Genomic DNA, 18,671 nt, shown 5'->3' on the forward strand with positions numbered 1-18,671 from the left:
TTTAAATATTGCGTTAATATATTCTTTGTCATGGTTACTGGATTTTTTGGTGACCTGGCTGACCTTGTCCTCCTCATCCTAGTCCCTGTTCTGGGTCAGCCAGGCATCCCAGGGACTGCGTCAGCCAAGAACACCTGCTCCCATCCATTTCCACCTGTGTTCTAGAAGCTTCCATGGCCCTGACTGGAGCCCCTGAGGCCTGAGGTGGCCCTGGCTGGTCCAGTGGTCACACACCCATGTCTCCTTTGCCTCAGGAGCTCCCATGTGTTCTGCTGAGCCAAAAGTGATCCTGGAAATCAACCCTTGCTAGGCCCATCAGAGTTCTCAGAGGCTGAAAATTAAGACACTGAGGCCCTAAAAGTTGGTTTTTTGGGGTTTTGTTTTGTTTTTGTTTGTTTTTGCTGTGAAAGAGAGGAGAAGGCAAGAGGGTCAGTGCTCAGAGAAGACCGTCTGCTCTTCTTTGCTCCCACCGTTTTGGTCCTTCTGGATAATCGTAAATCTTCGTCACTGTTTCTCAAGCAAGTGATGTGTGACAAGGGGTCTTACTGGAACTAGGAGGATCTGTTTACAGGAAGGATACGCTATGCTAATCTGTGTGTCCTACGAGTTCTGCTAAACATAGAATAGTTGGGTTTTTGGGTGAGAAGATGATGGGAGGGAGATAGAGTGGGCTTGCTTGACTCATCCGAAACAGAGGCGGAGAGAGAAAGACAGACAGACAGACAGGAAGGGAATATTCTAACAACTTTCTTGTTTCCGAACCCTTGTGAGATTGGGTTGAGCTTCAGGCCAGTATTAGGTTGAATAGTATCCCCCTCCCCCTCCAAAATGTCCTGTTTACTGGGTTTGGAAAGAGGATCTTTGCAGATGTACTTAGTGAGATGAGATCATATTCACTAGGGGGAGCATAAATCCAATGACAGTTGTCCTGGGAGACGTGGAGAGGACGCCTAGATGTACAGGGAAGAAGCCATGGGATGAGAGAAGCAGAGATTGGAGCAAGTCAGCCGCAAGCCAAGGAGCACCACAGACCGCCCGCAGCCACTGGGAGTGGGAAGAGGTAAGGAAGGATTCTCCTCTAGAGCTTCCGGAGGGAGCAGGGCCCAGATTCCTGACTTCTGGTCTCCAGAACTAAGAGAATCAATTTGGGTTGTTTCATGCTGTTGGAGGGAATTTGACAGAGAGCTCATGCAAAGGCCCAGGGCTCCAGAAGCCTCCTCTGCCCTTCCAGTAATTGCCCATTTAGTGCTGCCATCAGCTGGGGTGGGTTTTTCTACCTTTGAAACTGGTTCTTGGCGGGATATAGAAATGGGACAGCAGAACCGGCCGTCCTCAGGGGTGCCTCTACACCCTGGGTGTTCCTTACAGTCACTCGAGGCTCTAAGAAATGACCCAAGCCAGAGCTCTGCACTCCCAGGATCGAATTTCTAGCAGGTGCTGTCTGGACCTTGTTCTTCTTGCTCCCTTCTTTGGATGCTTTGCGTCGGGCATTTGACTTTCTGTGGTAGGGGTGTTCTCAAGATATAGTTCACGTTGCATTACAAGTCCCCCATCGAGTCATGCAACCGTGTCGACAAGCCATCCTAGAAGAGTTTGGTCCCTCGAGGAGATGCCCGGTATCTGAGTGCTGTCCGCCCGCACCGTGCCTGGCACCTGGTGAGTGATCACTGGGACACTGGCGTCCGGAGGATCTGCTGGCCCCTTACGCCCGCCCTGCCATCAGAAGAGGAATGGACCGAGCGCTCCCACGCTTCTCATCTCCCACCCCACAGCATCTGCACGGCGACCATGGGAGGCTGGCATTCTTGGCCTCATTTTGCAAACAAGGAACGTTAAGGCTCAGAGAGATTAAGTTGCCGCATGAAGGCCACCTGTCTGGCCAGCATGGATTCAAAGCCAGGACCTGGACTCTAAAGTAGGGGTTCTCGGGGCACCCAGGGGGCTCAGGCATTAAGTGTCTGCCTTCGGCTCAGGTCGTGATCCCAGGGTTCTGAAATGGAGCCCCGCATCAGGCTCCCCGCTGAGCAGGGAGCTCCTCCCTGCTCCTCCCTCCCCCTCTGCCACTCCCCCTGCTTGTGCTCTCCCTCTGTCAAATGAATAAATAAAATCTTTAAAAATATAAGTAAGGGCCCTTAGGTGGCAATTTTGCACCCATCTGCCAGTGTATATTTGGCAACACCTGGAGGCATCCTTGGTTGTCACAGCTGTGGAGCAGGGAGTTGCTACAGGCATCTCGTGGGTAGAGGCCAGGGGTGCTGCTGCTGAGTACCTTACAGCACACAGAACAGGCCCCCCACCAGCCTCAACAAAGAATGGCCCAGCCCTACATGTTCTAGTGAGAAGGCATTAGAACAGTGCTCGGTTCCATAATGCATCCTCTCTCTCTTTTTTTGAGAGAGAGAGAGAGAGAGAAAGATATTGAGTGTGCGTAAGTGGGGTGGGGGGAGGGGCAGAGGGAGAGAGAAAATCCTGAGCAGACTCCCCGCTGAGCATGGAGCCCCACACAGGGCTCGATCTCACGACCCTGCAGTCATGGCCTGAGCTGAAACCGAGTCAGGCGCTTAAATGACTGAACCACCCAGGCGCCTCTGGACCTACAACCCCTTCGACTGTCCTTTCTGACCAGTCATAGCTACCACTCACTGGTACCACTGAGCGCCAAGCCCCATCTTCCCACTGAGTTGTGAGTGGCTGGAGCAGGGAATCATTTTGTCTTTGTCACGTGACCAGCACCTAGCCCAGGCAGGTAGGGGAGAAGCAGCAGGCAGAGGGAGAAACAGCCTCCCTGCTGAGCAGGGAGCCCGATGCAGGATTGGATCCCAGGACCCTGAGATCATGACGCGAGCCAAAGGCAGACGCTTAACTGACAGAATTACCCAGGTGTTCCCTAAGGCAAGATTCTTGAGACAGGGTTATTTTCTGCACCCAATACACCTTCCCTTAGCACCTGCCAGGCCCTCATTCCTGCACCTAAGCCAGCCTGGAGGGCAGGGAAAGCTCTCTTGGGAAAAGAGGCCAAATAAATTAGGAGTCAGGGGGCGCTTGGGTGGCTCAGTGGTTTAAGACTCTGCCTTCGGCTCGGGTCATGATCTCAGGATCCTGGGATCGAGCCCCGCATCGGGCTCTCTGCTCAGCAGGGAGCCTGTTTCCCTTCCTCTCTCTCTGTCTGCCTCTCTGCCTACTTGTGATCTCTGTCTGTCAAATAAATAATAATAAATAAAAAAAATAAATTAGGAGTCAGGAGTAGACACTGTGTGTGTGTGTCTGTGAGTGTGTGTGTGTCTGAGTGTGTGTGTGTGTGTATCTAGCTTTATTCCATATACTTGAAGCAAAACCATATTTTCCAACCCAATACCTACCAAAGCAGATACAGCAACATCTTAAGACATAAAAGAGATTTCATAAAAATTTTTTGAACATGCCACTTTTCTCATTAAATATTTGTAGGTTTAGAAAAGATAATTATGATCCATAAAAAGGAACTTAGGTCAAAAGGTAATAGGTTTGCTACTATCAGGTTAAAAAGAATTAGTGTATAAATATAAAAGTGGGTACAAGTTTGTTCAGTTAATGACAAGAACAACAGTAACAATTTCTTTAAGCACTTACTAAAGGATGGGAACTGTGTCTAGCACCATACATGTTTTTCCTCTCAGTCAATTCCACAACGACCCTATGAGGTAGATACCATTATTGTCCCAGCTGACAGGCGAGGAAACTGAATTTGGTGGAGTAAGTTGTTTCTGGTCATGTCATTCATTAGTAATCGAGAGATCTAGTTTGGACTCCAAAGTCAGAGCTTGTAACCCCCATACTCTACCCACCCCTAAACAGAATAGTAATAGTAGTAATCATTAATACTTACTGGACTCTTCATTTTGGACCAGATGTGAAGCTAAGCCCATGGCTTGCCATGTTCAATGTATCACAAGGAGATTTATACCCAATGAGTTAAGGGCTGTGACTAGTACTACCCTGTTTTCAGAGGCCAGGAAATGGAGAGTCAGATAAAGTGACTTTCCCAAGGTCAAGGAGGGGGCCAGAATGAAGACTTGAAGCCGGGTAGCCTGACAGGGAGCATCACATAGCAAGAATGGGGCTGTGCTAGGAGCAGAGATGAACTCAGCCTTCCAGACCTAAGGGGCACAGACAGGGCTGGCTGGGGGGCTCTGGGCACCTCCTTAACTAGGCTGGAGTCCCACATGCTTACCTGGGATGGCAACCAAATTCTGTAGCTCCTGCTTCAGGTCCATAATGTCATTGCAGAGCTGGATGTCGTCCATCCTGGGGAGACAGGACACCATCCCACAGCAGGTTATGTTGACAGAATGTTCTATGACCTTGAGCATCACCCAGTTTAAACAAAGTGTTTGGGGAGGATGTTGTCCTTTGTAAAGACCTCACACGCTCTTCCTACAAGTTCTCCTTCAAAAGAAGAAAAACAGGGGTGCCTGGCTGGCACAGAGGGAAGAGCATGGGACCCTCGACCTCACTGTTGTGAGTTCGAGCCCCATGTGGGGTGCAGAAATTACTTAAATAAATAACAACTTAAAGAAGTAGAACAGTAAGTGCCTATTATCCTACTACCGAGAAATGATCGATCACTGTTAATGACCCCTTGATGGAATTGCTTTTGGTCCTCATATCCTCACTTCTTTTTGCTCATATGAGTGAGCTCATGCTGCAGGCCCAGTGTTTTCTATTAGCAGCTATGTTTAAAATTTCAGACATTGTAGAAATTAACAATGTAGAGAAAAATCTTCCTCAGTCCTTTAGAAAAAAAAAAACCCAACACTTTGGTTTATAGTCCTCCAGATTTTTTAAATGTTCATGTTTATACTATAAGTTATGACATCATTACTATCATACAAAAATGTTTTGCAACTTTTTTTTAACTTAATGATATATTTTGGGCATTTCTCCATGTCGGTATGTGCGTACCTCCTTGTTTTTAATGGCTGCGTAGTATTCCATTATAGTGATACACGGTGATTTATTTAACCATTCTCCTAGGCGCAGACATCTGGGATGTTTCTAGGATAAATTCCTAGAAACACATCAATCCCTAGAAAAATTAATTCCTAGAAATGCAATCACTGGGTCAAGTGACATGAACACTTGCATTTTACCTTTCGTTTTTATTTTTTTAAAAGATTTATTTATTTATTTGAGAGAGAGAGTGTGTGTGCATGCACACTCACAGGGCAGAGGGGCAGAGGGAATGGGAGAGACCATTTCCAGCAGACTCCAAGCTGAGCGAGGGGCCCAATGCGGGGCTCGGTCCCAGGACCCCGAGATCATGACCTGAGCCAAAACCAAGGGTCAGCTGCTCAACCGACTGAGCCACCCGGGTGCCCCAACACTGGCATTTTAATTAGGAACTTGCAAATTGCCCTCCAGATGGATGGTGCATGATATTCCCACCAGGAAAGGATGCTCACGCCTATAATCTCTGCTGTTGGGCTACCCAGACAGTCTTGCAACACGCTTTACAGTTGTTTTGTTTTTTCCCAGGGGAAAGCGTGAATGAACACAGTCCCCCACTACCACACGTTATGCACTCGAGTTTCCCACATTTGGGGAAATCGCAGGGGTCAGCACATCCGGAGTGCAATGGATAAGCCTCTCCCTGGGAAAACCATCTTCGTGATCACGGGACCTCCCCTGCCAGGTAAGTATTGCTTCACAGTTTTGTAACTGTTGTGCACGGTTGTATACCGCGAATCTGGAATTTCACCAAGTGTATTTTTCAAGGGTGCTTTAATGACCCCCGTATCTTGACTACTTAGGTGGGGTTTTCAGGTTGGGTTTTTTTGGGGTGCCATTTGAGCCACTGTTGACTACACATGGATTCACACAAGGCTTTTTCTTCACGTTGGATTACTCGGAGTGGGGGCCGTGGATTCTCAGAAGTGGCGCCACTGCGTACGAAGGGCTTGACACAGCTGTGGCTGTTAAGGTGTATTTTCAGATCGCTGCCCCGTGGGGCGTGGAGGGTATTTGCTTTCATTCTGCACGTCTTTATGGAACATTTCCTGTGCCTGCTACGGACGGTTGTGGGCTCCAAGCATCCGAGGCTCCTCTACCCTCGGGAGCTGAAATTTAGGTGGGGGTGACAGAGCATGAACACAGATACAACAGAACGTCACATGCTCTGAAAAAGAGTAAAGTAAGGGGCCGGGGGCACAGAGGGGCCAGTTTGCACACATCCTACTCCTGTCCTGGGAAGACACAGAGGGGAGCATTCATGTTCTCAAAGGACTCGACTGAATGCATATGGCAAGTGGGAACAGGACAAGGACTAGAAATCAACACCTCTGAGCCCGCTGATCTTCCCACCTCCTTCCGCGGATCTGTTGCCCACATTCCACAGACCAGCATGGGGCCTCCTCCCCTTTGCTGGCCGAGGAGCGCCCATTATTACTCCTTCTGATCCTAGCTCCCAGCTTCTGGGATAAGCCGCGGAATTATCTCCCTATTGCCAGAGGCCCCCCAAGTGTTTGTCAGGCCCTGCCCTGAAATGTCCTAGCAGGTGGCAGCTGCCTCAAGTGAGCTTGGGGACTTGCCAGTAGGGCACAGCCTGTTCCCATGGGCTCTCGTCGGCGATCGTTCAACTGGAGGGCCTCCAGAATCCTTTGCCACATCGACTGCTGAGATCAGCCTCCATCCGTGGCTCTAATGAGGATGATTTTGGTCTCCAGGGATATTTGGCGACGTCTGGAGACATGTTGGTTGTGACAGCTGGGGCTGGTGTGTGGGGATCATTGCTGGCATCTACTGGGTAGAGTCCAGGGATGTTGCTAAACGTCCCACAGCACACAGGGTGGCACCTCAGTAGAGAATGATCTGGTCTGAATGTCAGTTTTTAGACAGGTACCTGGCTGATCATTTTCAAGAGATGAAAGAAGGAAAGGCAGTGAAAGGGACAAAAGAGAGACAGACCCTGGTCAGAGGTAAGAGCCCTGGTACCCAAGAGCTCTCCTTCAAAGGGGCCAATGCACCAGCAGCTGAACTTCTCTGAGCCTTACTTTCCTCCTTTTTAAGATGGGAATAATTGGGGCGCCTGGGTGGCTCAGTGGGTTAAAGCCTCTGCCTTCAGCTCAGGTCACGATCTCAGGGTCCTGGGATGGAGCCCCACATCGGGCTATCTGCTCAGCAGGGAGTCTCCTTCTCCCTCTCTCTCTGCCTGCCTCTCTGCCTACTTGTAATCTCTGTCTGTCAAATAGATAAATTTAAAAAGAAATCTTTAAGATGGGAATAATAACAGTCTTGCTGCCCATGTCAAGTGCTGAGCACGTGCCTGGGACACGTAAAGTGCTCAGTAATTTGTGTCTAGTACAACTACTCACTATGACAAAGAAGCAGGGAGAGAAAGAGAAAATGATGCTGGGGGAATAGGTGACAAATGGAACCTGTTCAATATTAAAAATAATCATCCTTATTGGGTATTTTCCTCTATATCAAAGTTTTGAAATAAATTCTTATCTAATTGTAGAGGACACACCTGCCCTCTGCAGAGGTTTTAGAAAACACCAACAGGTATGAAGAAGGAAACTAAAATGATGCATGACCTTGACCTCCCGTGCACCCCGGGGCCACTCTTCCACTCCAAGTATTTCCGTGTAGCTCATGCCAGTCTTTTTTCCTTTCTGTAACTCAAGTATGGCGGACATGCCCTGGGAGGCCTTCGCACTCACTCTCTGTCCATCTTGAAATTGCAGTTTCAAACAATTTCAAACACACTCAAATCCACCACCATTAACAGGTGAGGAATTCTTCGGAAGCTCTCATGGGGAGTCATGACACAGCTCCTCATAAAAATCTCTATTCAATCCTGCTCTTATCCTCAAAAACAAAAAGTCACCATGTACTGAACATTTACTATGGGCCAGGCAGTGTCTCAGCTCTTTCTACACATAAACTCATCTATAGCGTCACAGGCGTCCTATGGGAAAGCTGTTTTTATCCCCATTTTACAGATGAGGAAATGGAAATGAAGCAACGTGCCCAAAGCCATAATAAAACACCATAGATTGTGTGGCTTAAACCACGAACGTTAATTTCTCACAGTTCTGAAGGGCTAAGCAGTCCAAGATCAAGATATCAGCCAAGTTTGGCTCCTGGTGAGGGTCTCCTTCCTGGTTTGGAGATGGCCACATTCTTGCTAAATCTTCACATGGTGAAGAAAGAAATCATCTCTCTGGGGTCCCTTGTGTCATTACGGGCCATAATCCCACTCAGGGGGTTTCCACTCTCATGACCTAAGCTCCTCCCATAGGCTTCACCTCCAAGTACGATCAAACTGGAAATCAAGGCTTCACCATAGGAATTTGGGAGGGAAAATTCAGTCTGCAGCAAGAGTGATGCCAATCCCGTCTGCCTTCGCCAGACATCCACTTTTCCAGGCTCCCTTGCAGTTAGAGGTAGCCATGAGACCCACTTCTGGCCAATGAGATGGAAGAGGAAGTCTGCTTGGGGGCGCTCCTGGGAAAGATGATCCAAGACCCGAGTGCTACCCACCTCCTCGTCCTGACGCTTCTGCAGTCACTGTGGCGAGAGTGACAAGGGGAAGGGAGCTAAGAGGTACCTTGCTGATGCTCAGATCACCTGCATCCAGACTTCTTGGTAAGGCAATGTTAAATGTCCTTATGATTTAAGGAGACTGACCAGCTGTCTTGGTTGGCCTGGAACTGTCCCAGCTTCAGCACTGAAATTCCCATGTCCTGGGAAACTGCTTTGTCCCAGGCAAACAGGGACAGTTGGCCATCCTAGATTTAAGACATTAGGTTTTTAAAAATTGGGAGGAGAGGAGGGGCAGAGAGAGAATCTTAAGCAGGTTCCATGCCCAGCTCATAGCCCAACGTGGGACTTGATCTCACCACCCTGAGATCATGACCTGAGCTGAAGTTAAGAGTCGTAGCTTAACCGACTGAGCCACCCAGGAGCTTTAAGATTTAAGACATTCTTAAGGGAATGTTCTGTTACTTAGAGTTGAAGACATTTTCACTGATACATGTGCATGGATATGTGTGCTTTGACTAAAACAAATATATGTACTGCTCATTGCAAGCATGAACGGAATTTCAGTCCTATCAAATTATATTGTTACGAAAGCATTTCACTAGTTCATGCAAAGCACTTTTGAAGCTTGGCTGGACCTTTTGAATAAGGCATGTTAGTCCAGTTCTCTGCAGGAAGAGAGCTAAGTCCTGGAAACCAAACTCTACTATTGCCAGCTTGTTCCAGAGAGAGAGAGAGAGTGATGTCATCTCCAAGAACCTGATGAACGCAGCAGGGAAAAGAAGCCAGCTCGTGCCATTCTCCATCCCAGCCTTTCATGCTGGGACGGTGGAGGAAATTGGTCATTTTACCAGCTCTGGGCTGGAGAGGCGATCAAGCTCTGTCAGAATAATAACGCACCTACTCTACAAAATATCTTTGAAAATAGCATGGTCTGGAGCCTATTGGAAATCCAGCAGAGACTGCCATGTGAAGGTCAAAATAGACTGATGGAGGAGAAGCCCAACTTTTAAAAAATCATATTTATCTGGCTCTTTCTTCTTTTTTTTTAAAGAAATTTTTAAAAAAGATTTTATTTATTTATTTGAGAGAGAATGAGTGAGAGAGAGCATGATAGAGGAGAAGGTCAGAGGGAGAAGCAGACTCCCCAAGGAGCTGGGAGTCCGATGCGGGACTCCATCCTGGAAGTCCGGGATCATGACCTGAGCCAAAGGCAGTCGCACAACCCACTGAGCCACCTGGGTGCCCTATCTGGCTCTTATAAATTGTGGATGCTTGGCATTCTGGGGATGGGTAAAAAGCAGGAACACTCATCCAGAGATGAGTCTAGCGCTTGGAGCCTGGACCCCAGCCTAAGTCCCACCACGAACTTCTCCCAAAAGGAAAGTTCTGTTTTTCTATACACTCTACACATCTGACATCAAATGTGTGCATTCTTCTGCACCAAGCAACTCTCCAGTTCTTGACGGATGTCCAACTGTAGGCAGGTGTCCTCCAGTTTGACTCAACTCTGATACTTGCTGCCTCGGATTAACAAGACCCCAAGACTAAGGGCTCTGTCCCATAAGCCTACCCTTGCTTCAGATACTGATTGCCAGCCCCAATCACCTGTTCTTCTGACAAACTGGCCATAAATTGGGGTTCCTGTGACACCCTCCTCAGGTTCAGTACTTTGCTAGAACTGCTCGTGAAATTTGAGGAAACAGTTATTTACATTTGCTGATTTATTATAAACAATATTACAAAGGATACAGGTGAACAGCCTGAGGAGGAGGAAACACAGAGCAAGGTACGGGGAAGGGGCACAGGGCTGCTGTGCCCTTTCTTCTTATTATACCGTAATAACTTGAGGCAGGCCATTCCTCCCTCCAGGAGCTCAGTTTCCTCATGTATAAAATGAGGTGACCCCTGGGGCCATATTCTACTAGCACCCAGAGCCAGCCAGACCTGAATGCACATCTCAGTTCCACCATTCACTGACTGTACACTGTGGGCAGGTCCCTTCACTGCTCTGGGGCTCGCTGCCCTCACTTGGAAAAGGAATAACACCCTTGTGTTGGGGTTGCATGAACGTGAAGAAAGCTTAGGGCCTAGAGCAGGCAGCCCTGAGCTTCGCACACATCTAGTAGGTGCACAGGAGAAGGCCACTTCCGTCGGCCCCTCCAGCCTTGGCTGTTGCCTCACAGACACTCCTGAAAAATCTTTGCCAGCATTCCTGCGTCAGAGAAAGAGCCTCACCTTCATGAGCTATTTCCATTTCCTCAAACCAAATGGCTTGGAGATGATGAATGTGGGCATCTTTTTAGTGTTCTTGGATTAATGAGCTCAGATGCTGTCCCCAGAGGGAGAAGAAGCACTGAGACATCTCCAGGGAGCCCGTGGGCTCAGCTGCCTTTCTGCATCCTGTCGGGGATCAAGGGCCCAGACAGGTGCCTGCCATGGGCTTAGGTGACACATCTATGAGAGGGACGTCTTTGTGAGGCATGACTGAGAAGTAAGCTGCCTGTTTGCTCCCTGAGGCAAGTTCAAGGTCTGGGTGTTAAGTGGCTTCTCCTTCAGTTGTAACCCTAACCCGATCCTTGTTCCTAGATGCGACCCTCTGTTCCCAAAAGAATGTCACGTCACCTCCCTGGAGTGCAGATGACTCTTCTGTCCCCTTTTCTAGATCAGCTCCCTTTTGAGTCAAAGGAAATTACTAGCACTGAAAAAACTCATCACACTGAACCGTGGGGGTCTGTAACCTTTTCTGTGTGCATGTTGCATGTCAATTAACAATTGACCTGAAAAAATTATCAACAATATTGGTGAATTTTGCTTTAGGCCTGGAAGGGTATTTCTGATCTTTTGTTACTGTATAAATACTCCCTTAAAAAAAATTTTTTTTTTTAATTTTATCACAGAGAGTACAGAAGCAGGGGGAGCTGGAGAGGGAGAAGCAGGCTCCCTGCTGAGCAGGGAGCCCAAGGAGGGACTTGATCCTGGCACTCTGGAATCATGACCTGAGCTGACGGCACTTACCCAACTGAGCCACCCCGGTGCCCTGGCCTAAACATTTTACACAAAACATCTCAATTAACTCTCACCACGACCCTCCCAGGTGGGTACTATTATTATCACCCCTCCCATGATGTCAGGAACTTGTTCAAGGTCACGGAGTAGGTGACAGGGACTTGAACTTAGGCAGTCTGGTCTCTCCAGTGGGGAATATGCAGGTTCCAAGCCATATGGTGGGAGGAGTTCAGGGAAGACAGATACCAGAGTAGTTGGAGGGGAGCAGTTTTCTCAGCTTGAGGGCCACTTACAGGAGCACAACCTGGATGGTCAGGGAGAAGGGTGGGTGCCAGGCACTCAGGCAAAGGGGGCAGCTCACTCAAATACTGACTCGAGAAAAGGGCGTGGTGTCCCCGAGGATGCGGCAGTGAAGCGTCCACCAGCACAGGACATCTTGGTGGGTCTGGGTTACAAAGGACGACCATGGGAGTCATCTTAGGTTGTAGAGTGAAAGCATGGCCTGGCAATGGGTCTGTGCAAGCCAGTCTGGCAGATGTGGGGACCCATATGTACACAGCAAGAAGAAAGAGCACCCTCACTCTGAACTTTCTGTTTAAAGTGCTCAGGAACTTCGTAGAGGACAGGTTTGTTCATGAATCTTGAGCAGTGTGGACGAGCTGTGGCCCACAGCCCAAACCCAGCCCACCGTCTGCTTTGGTACACTGCATGAGGTAAGAAGGTTTTTGTTGTTGTTGTTGTTCTGTTTCTGGATTTTGTTTTGTTTTTTTGCGAGAGAGAGCACGCACACATGCGGTGGAGAGGAGGGGCAGAAGGAGAGGGAGACTCTCGAGCAGGCTCCACACTCGGCGCGGAGGCCAGCAGAGGGTTCCATCTCACGACCCTGAGATCACCACCTAAGCCGAAACCAAGAGTCAGACACTTACGTGACTGAGCCTTCCAGCCGGCCGTTCGTAAAATGTTTTTTACATTTTTAAATAGCAAAATATCAGAAGAAGAATAAAATTTCTGGACACATGAATATTACATGAAATTCAAAGTTCAGTGCCTATAAATAATGTTTTACTGGAACACAGCGATGCCCATTCGTTCACGTGCTGTCACTGGCTGCTCTCTCTTTACAGCAGAGGTCATCGGAATAGAGACTGTACTGTGGCCTGCTGGACTCTCAGATTTTTACTGGCTGGTTCTTTGTAGAAACATTTCGTTGCGTCCTGATCTTCAGAAAGAACCATGCGTTAATCAGAGACTAATCAAGTTGCGGGGGCTGGAAGAGCTCTCAGCTTATATGGATGAAGAAATCCTGAGAAGGGAATATTGATCCTGGATGCACTGATTTGTGGACTCATCGAATAAATCAGTCATCCAGAAAATACTTACTAAGAGCCTACTGTGTGCCGGGCTTCCTGACTCAGTTTTCACTTGCACCAGCCACTGAGGACCCAGGCCAGCCACCAAGGCCACACGGCAAGCCGGTGGGGTTCTTCTGGGTCCTGCTGCTTTTCACTAAGGGTCCAGCCTGCTCTCTGCTCCAGGCTCCCGCGAGGTATAGGGCTGTGCCCAAAGCATAGAAGGTTTGCCAACAGATTGCCTGCAGGCACCAGCTACTGCGATCTGGCAGTTTCTGCAACCATATTTGTCCTTCTGTGTGTCCTCTGTCTCTCTAAAGGAGACACAAAGTTCTGAGATTTCATTCCTTATTTACTATGTTTGTCCCCCAATCTCCTACCAAGATAGAGCCTAGACTGAGACGTATGTTCTCCCTTGGACGGCTCAGCAAACTAGGAAAGGAGAGGGGTTCTGGCCCTGGGTTTCTCTAATCCTAGCCCTGAGTCCTTTGGCTAAGTGGTTCACCAAGAATCAAAGACGTGGATAGGGTGCCTGGGTGGCTCAGTCAGTTAAGCATCTGCCTTCAGCTCAGGTCATGATCTCGGGGTCCTGGGATGGAGCCCCGTGCTGGGCTCCCTGCTCAGCAGGGAGTTTGCTTCTCTCTCTCCCTCTGCCTCTCCCTCCTGCTCATGTGCTCTCTCTCTCTCTCTCTCTCTCTCTCTCTCTCAAATAAAATCTGTAAAAAAAGAATTAAAGATGTGGATAAAGATTAAGGCTCAAACAAGTGAGGACGGGAGGGGAAAAGAAGGAGGAGGAGGTGAAGGGAGAGGGAGAGAGGAAGGAGAAGAGACGGGAAGAGAGAAAAAGAATCACTATAAATGCCCAGTAATAGCACGTAGTTCCATATATAATTTTCCACCTCTACAAGGAAGAACTCAACAACCGTTACAAAGTTATGGCCAGCCAACCTGCAAGCTTTTCCCAAGAGGACCTCTTGAGAAAATACAGCCAACAGAGAATTGATGAGGGAAGACACCAAGGGGTTAGGGTTTCCAGATTTAGCAAACAAAAAACAAAAACCAGGGCACCCAATTATATTGGATTTTCCGATAAGTATCAAATAATTTTTAGTATAAGAACAGCCCAGGATGGGGCGCCTGGGTGGCTCAGAGGGTTAAAGCCTCTGCCTTCAGCTCAGGTCATGATCCCAGGGTCCTGGGATCGAGCCCCGCATCGGGCTCCCTGCTCAGTGGGGAGCCTGCTTCCTCCTCTCTCTCTGCCTGCCTCTCTGCCTACTTGTGATCTCTGTCTGTCAAATAAATAAATAAAATCTTTAAAAAAAAAAAAAAAGAACAGCCCAGGCAGTATTTGTTTGGAACATACATGCTCTAAAAACAGAATCTGTGGTTTATCTGAAATTCAGATCTAACATAGAATCCCGTGTTTTCTCTGGTAATCCTATGAGAAGAGGGAGGCCAGAGTTTCAACAACAGGTTCACTTCCAAGCCCAGGGGCGGGGGCGGGGGCGGGGGCGGGGGGGCGGGGGGGGGCGTTGTGCCGGGGGAAGAGGGAAGTGTCCTGAAGGCCTCAGTAGTTAGAATAATTGTTGCCTCTCCTAGACTCATCTCTCCCCATGGCCACTGGAGAGCCCTCTGTTGACAGGTTTCTTGCAATGTGGGAGCCTGGGAAGACAGGGACGAAAAGCCTCAAGCAAAAATAGCAAATACGATATGTTAATTAAAAAATGAAAAATTATTAAAAAAAAAAAAGAAAGAAATAGCAAATACGGCCCATGGACTAATGGGTGAAGAAAGCTGGGGACAATTGGAAAACTGTGTTAAGGGCTTTGAAAACATTTAAACTCTTGAGCCCACTGATTCCATTTCTAAGGTTTCATCCTAAAGAGGATGTTTGTTTGTTTGTTTTTAAGATTTTATTCATTTATTTGACAGAGAGAGAGAGATCACAAGTAGGCAGAGAGGCAGGCAGAGAGAGAGGGGGAAGCAGGCTCCCCGCTGAGCAGAGAGCCCCATGCGGGACTCGATCCCAGGACCCTGAGATCATGACCTGAGCCGAAGGCAGAAGCTTAACCCATTGAGCCACCCAGGCACCCCTAAAGAGGTCGTTTAAAGGGTACCATGAAAACTTAGCAGTGATTATGTTCAGGACAACCTTATTTGCAATCACGAAAAACAAAAAGCAACCTAAGTATCCACCGATAATAGCAGACTGCTGACTTAAATGTGTGATGTATGCATTTCGGAATTCATAACACAGGCATTAAAAATGGCGCTCAGGAAAGATGTGATTGATATCAGAGAAGAAACCATATAAAAATGGTTCACAAAGGTTAGGATCCAATTTTGCACAGTACCTATGCATTAACTCCATTCAAAATGTTACGATGATGATTTTGAAGCAAACTTTATTTCTTTCATTTGCTTCTCTGCGTTTTTTTTTTTTTTTCACCATACGCATGTATTATCTGAAGCCACTGCGATTGGAAAAGACGCTTGGTGTGGTATCTTGATGACTTCTAAAGCGTTTTGTGTTTTGCGGGGTCAGGGTGGCACAGTTGGTTAAGCAGCCGACTCTTGATTCTGGCTCAGGTCATGATCTCAGGGTCGTGGGATCGAGCCCTGCACGGGGCTCCGTGCTCAGTGTGGAGTCAGCTTGAGATTCTCTCTTTCCCTCTCTGCCCCTCCTGCTGTGCTCTCTCTCTCTCAAATAAGTAGATAATTTTTTTTTTTAAGACATTTTGTTTTTGTTTTAAAATTACCACAGGACACCACTTTCTGCAGAGCCAAATCCCGCCAGCCTTGGGTCACTGTAACCACAGCAGAAACCCCTCCTTTTTATCTCTTTTATCTCTTTGGCCTCCTCTGTAGCCAGGGAGAGCCCATTTGGGGCTAGCAGCCCACCTGCAGGTCTGTGCGAATCCTGACCTACAGTCTTCAAGCCCATTCTCCCTTTAAGTCTTGCCGGGATCAGAGCACCTTCACCTCAGACTAATTTTTAAGCAGCCCCCAAGATGGCCTTGCCAATGCCTCCGGGCTTGGTCGGGTGCTCTTACATTCTCATTGCCAAGACCCCATGTCCTACCACCGTCCATCCACTTCCCCTCCCCCCACCCCCGATAATCACCTGGGCACTTGTGTTTCTCCCTAAATCGCCCATGTGCACCCTTTAAAGCACCCTGCCTCCTCCCTCCGTGCTTCTCGAACGTCACCTGTGCCTGACACGTGGCAGTCAGCCTGTGATCAAGAAGAGCAGGCAGGCAGGCGGGCACAGAGTACACACAGTCCTGGAGTTTCATTAAAATGAGACCTCGAGACGGCAAGTGCAGGTGGAAAATTTTCCAAATCGCATGATAGAGACCTCAGGAGGGCAACAGCATTTATCAAAGGGGGTGAGTCACCCCCCAGAGAAATCCAATTACATATCCTGCTTTGCATTCGGGTATCAATATTCTATTCTTGACCCCCCTCTGGGTGGTGCTGGGGCCCTCCTGCGCAGTCCTTTCTCCGATATCTGCTGAGCTCCCACCAATGCACCAGCTCCTCTCCCAAACCTACCTTGCCCACAGCCACAGTCATCTTGCACGCTGGTCTAGTACTAACAGCAGCTAGCCTTCACCTGAGCACAGACCCCGGTCTGGAACTGGACCTGGCACTGTCTCATTTAATCTATAGGGCAGGTATTATCATTCTTAACTTTATAGAAGGCTCAGAGAGGTTGAGTAAATTGTCCAATATCACACAGCTGACAAAGGACGAAGGCAAGATTTGCAAGGAGGCAGTCTGACTCCGGAGCCCTGACAATTGTCACTACAACACACTGACTAGAAGTGCTCCACAGACACACCAGCTTGTCCCGTTCTGCCCCAGGACCCCCGTCCTTTGTCCCATCCCTGCCATCAGGAGCCTCTTCAAATGCTTTCAACAAGGGTTAGCTCCAAGATGTGAGGAGGCCACATTCACATATCTTTTATACACTGTATTGTTATAATTGTTCTGTTTTATTGTTAGCTACTGTTAATCTCTTACTGTGCCTAATTTATAAATGAACCTTTCTCATAGGTATGTATGTCTTAAGAAAAAGCATGGTATACATGTAGAGTTTGGTGTTCTGTGTGGTTTCAGGCCTCCACCTGTGGGTCTGGGAAGTATCCCAGTGGAACTATCATAAAATATATTTGGTCTTTGTCCCTAGCTCCTAGCACAGAGCTCTTAAAACCCTGGGTGGAATTTCCGGAGGGTAAAGAGTGTCTTTTGTCATTCCTAATGATCCCCTTGAGAACAAACACCCGAGTTCCTGCCAATGAGGTGATCAGAGTGGAACTACACATTAGTGTCATGTAGGGGCTGGTCTACCAGAAAGACCAAACCTGTGATTAGAAGGTGGGCGCTTTCAGTCTCTACCTCCCTCCCCAGACTCTGAAGAAAGAGGAAAGGAATGCAGACTAAGTTATAAAAATGCTTGAACAGTGAGATTCAAGGAGTTTCTGGCTTGGTGGACACACATGGGCTGGGCAGGCTAGTGTGCCTGGAAAGGGTATGGAAGCTCGGCATCACCCCACCATCCCTGTCTTGTGCCCCATGCCTCTCTTCCATTTGGCTGTTCCTGAGGTGTAGCCTTCAAGATAAACCAGTCAACACAAGCAAAATGCTTTCCTAAATTCTCTGAGCCAATTTAGCGAATTATCCAATCTAGGGGGAGGGATGTGGGAACCGCAAAATTGTAGTTGGCTGGACAGAAGTGTAGGCATGCCCGGAAGTTGTGACAGGCATCTGAAGTGAGTGCAGTCTTGGCAGGGAATGAGCCCTTTAACTTGCGGGATCCGACCCTAACTCCAGGTAGGTGGTGTCAAAATTGAATTAAATGGTTGGATATTCAGTTGGGGTCAGAGAATCAGAAAGTTGGTATGGAAGAAGGATGCGTATTTGCTCAAAAACATCAAACACTAAACCAAAGAGTTACAGAGAAGGTAAGCAATTTGCCCAAGATCACAGAGCAGGTGAGTGGCTCTGCTGGGATATCAGCTCTTACCCAAATAAAGCTCTTGACCTTCGATCACTCCATTAGGCTTCCTCTAGCTGTTGCTGACTACGTCACATTCCCCAGCAGCACTTGGTCCCACAGCCAACATCTCAACCCAGGTACCATCTCTAAATGTGGTGCTGGTTCAGCCCCAAAGCCGAACCCCTGACCACGCTGTGCTTCTCATTTACCGTGCCAACGCAGCAAGAGGAGAGGACCTCTCCAAGTTTCTCAAGATGGCTCAATGTGACCAAAGGAAAAACCAGACAGAGGGATGGCAGACGACAGATGGCTGGAGGACTGACTCCTCCAGGCAGTTAATGATGCCCTGGGCAAGTCTCCCTGAATTTAATCCGAGATCATCACAGCCTGAGACACATCCTCTCTAAATTGTGCTAGGCCAGTCCTAATGCGTCTAAGAGGCAGCACCAGCACCTGGAGACAAGGAGCGACAGCGGATAATCACCCTCTGCTGGGGCAAGGAGGGTGCAGAGGTCCCTTTTCATAACCTGGTCCAGCTCACCAAGCTCTATCTGGGGAAACCTCACGGGAAGCCAAAATGTTAGCTTATCCAGGCATTTTCTAAAGTGCTGCTTTCAAAGTGAAATTCAGATCTCATTTTATAATTGCACCATTTCTGTCTCGGGCCAAACTCGAGGTCCACGACTCCCTCCTGGGGTCACAGAAGGCACGGATAAGCATTCTCATGACTACGTGAGAAGTGCTTACAGGAGCTGGGCTCTATACTAGTTCTTTTTGCACATTCATTCATT

The 18,671-nt window shown here is 48.2% G+C and overlaps 1 protein-coding gene across 1 annotated transcript in view; it reads right to left on the reverse strand.

Annotated features, from left to right (window-relative positions):
* Positions 1-18,671, reverse strand: part of LOC111156183 (uncharacterized protein C16orf45 homolog) — a 105,935-nt gene that overhangs the window by 7,632 nt on the left and 79,632 nt on the right. The window contains exon 3 of the mRNA XM_022516903.1: positions 4,211-4,284. Coding sequence (XP_022372611.1) covers positions 4,211-4,284 — 74 coding nt within the window. The remainder of the gene's footprint in view (positions 1-4,210; positions 4,285-18,671) is intronic.

This window comes from Enhydra lutris, unplaced genomic scaffold (genome assembly GCF_002288905.1).
Source record: "Enhydra lutris kenyoni isolate GAN:26980312 unplaced genomic scaffold, ASM228890v2 scaffoldscaffold45, whole genome shotgun sequence".
NCBI classification, from domain to species: Eukaryota; Metazoa; Chordata; class Mammalia; order Carnivora; family Mustelidae; genus Enhydra; species Enhydra lutris.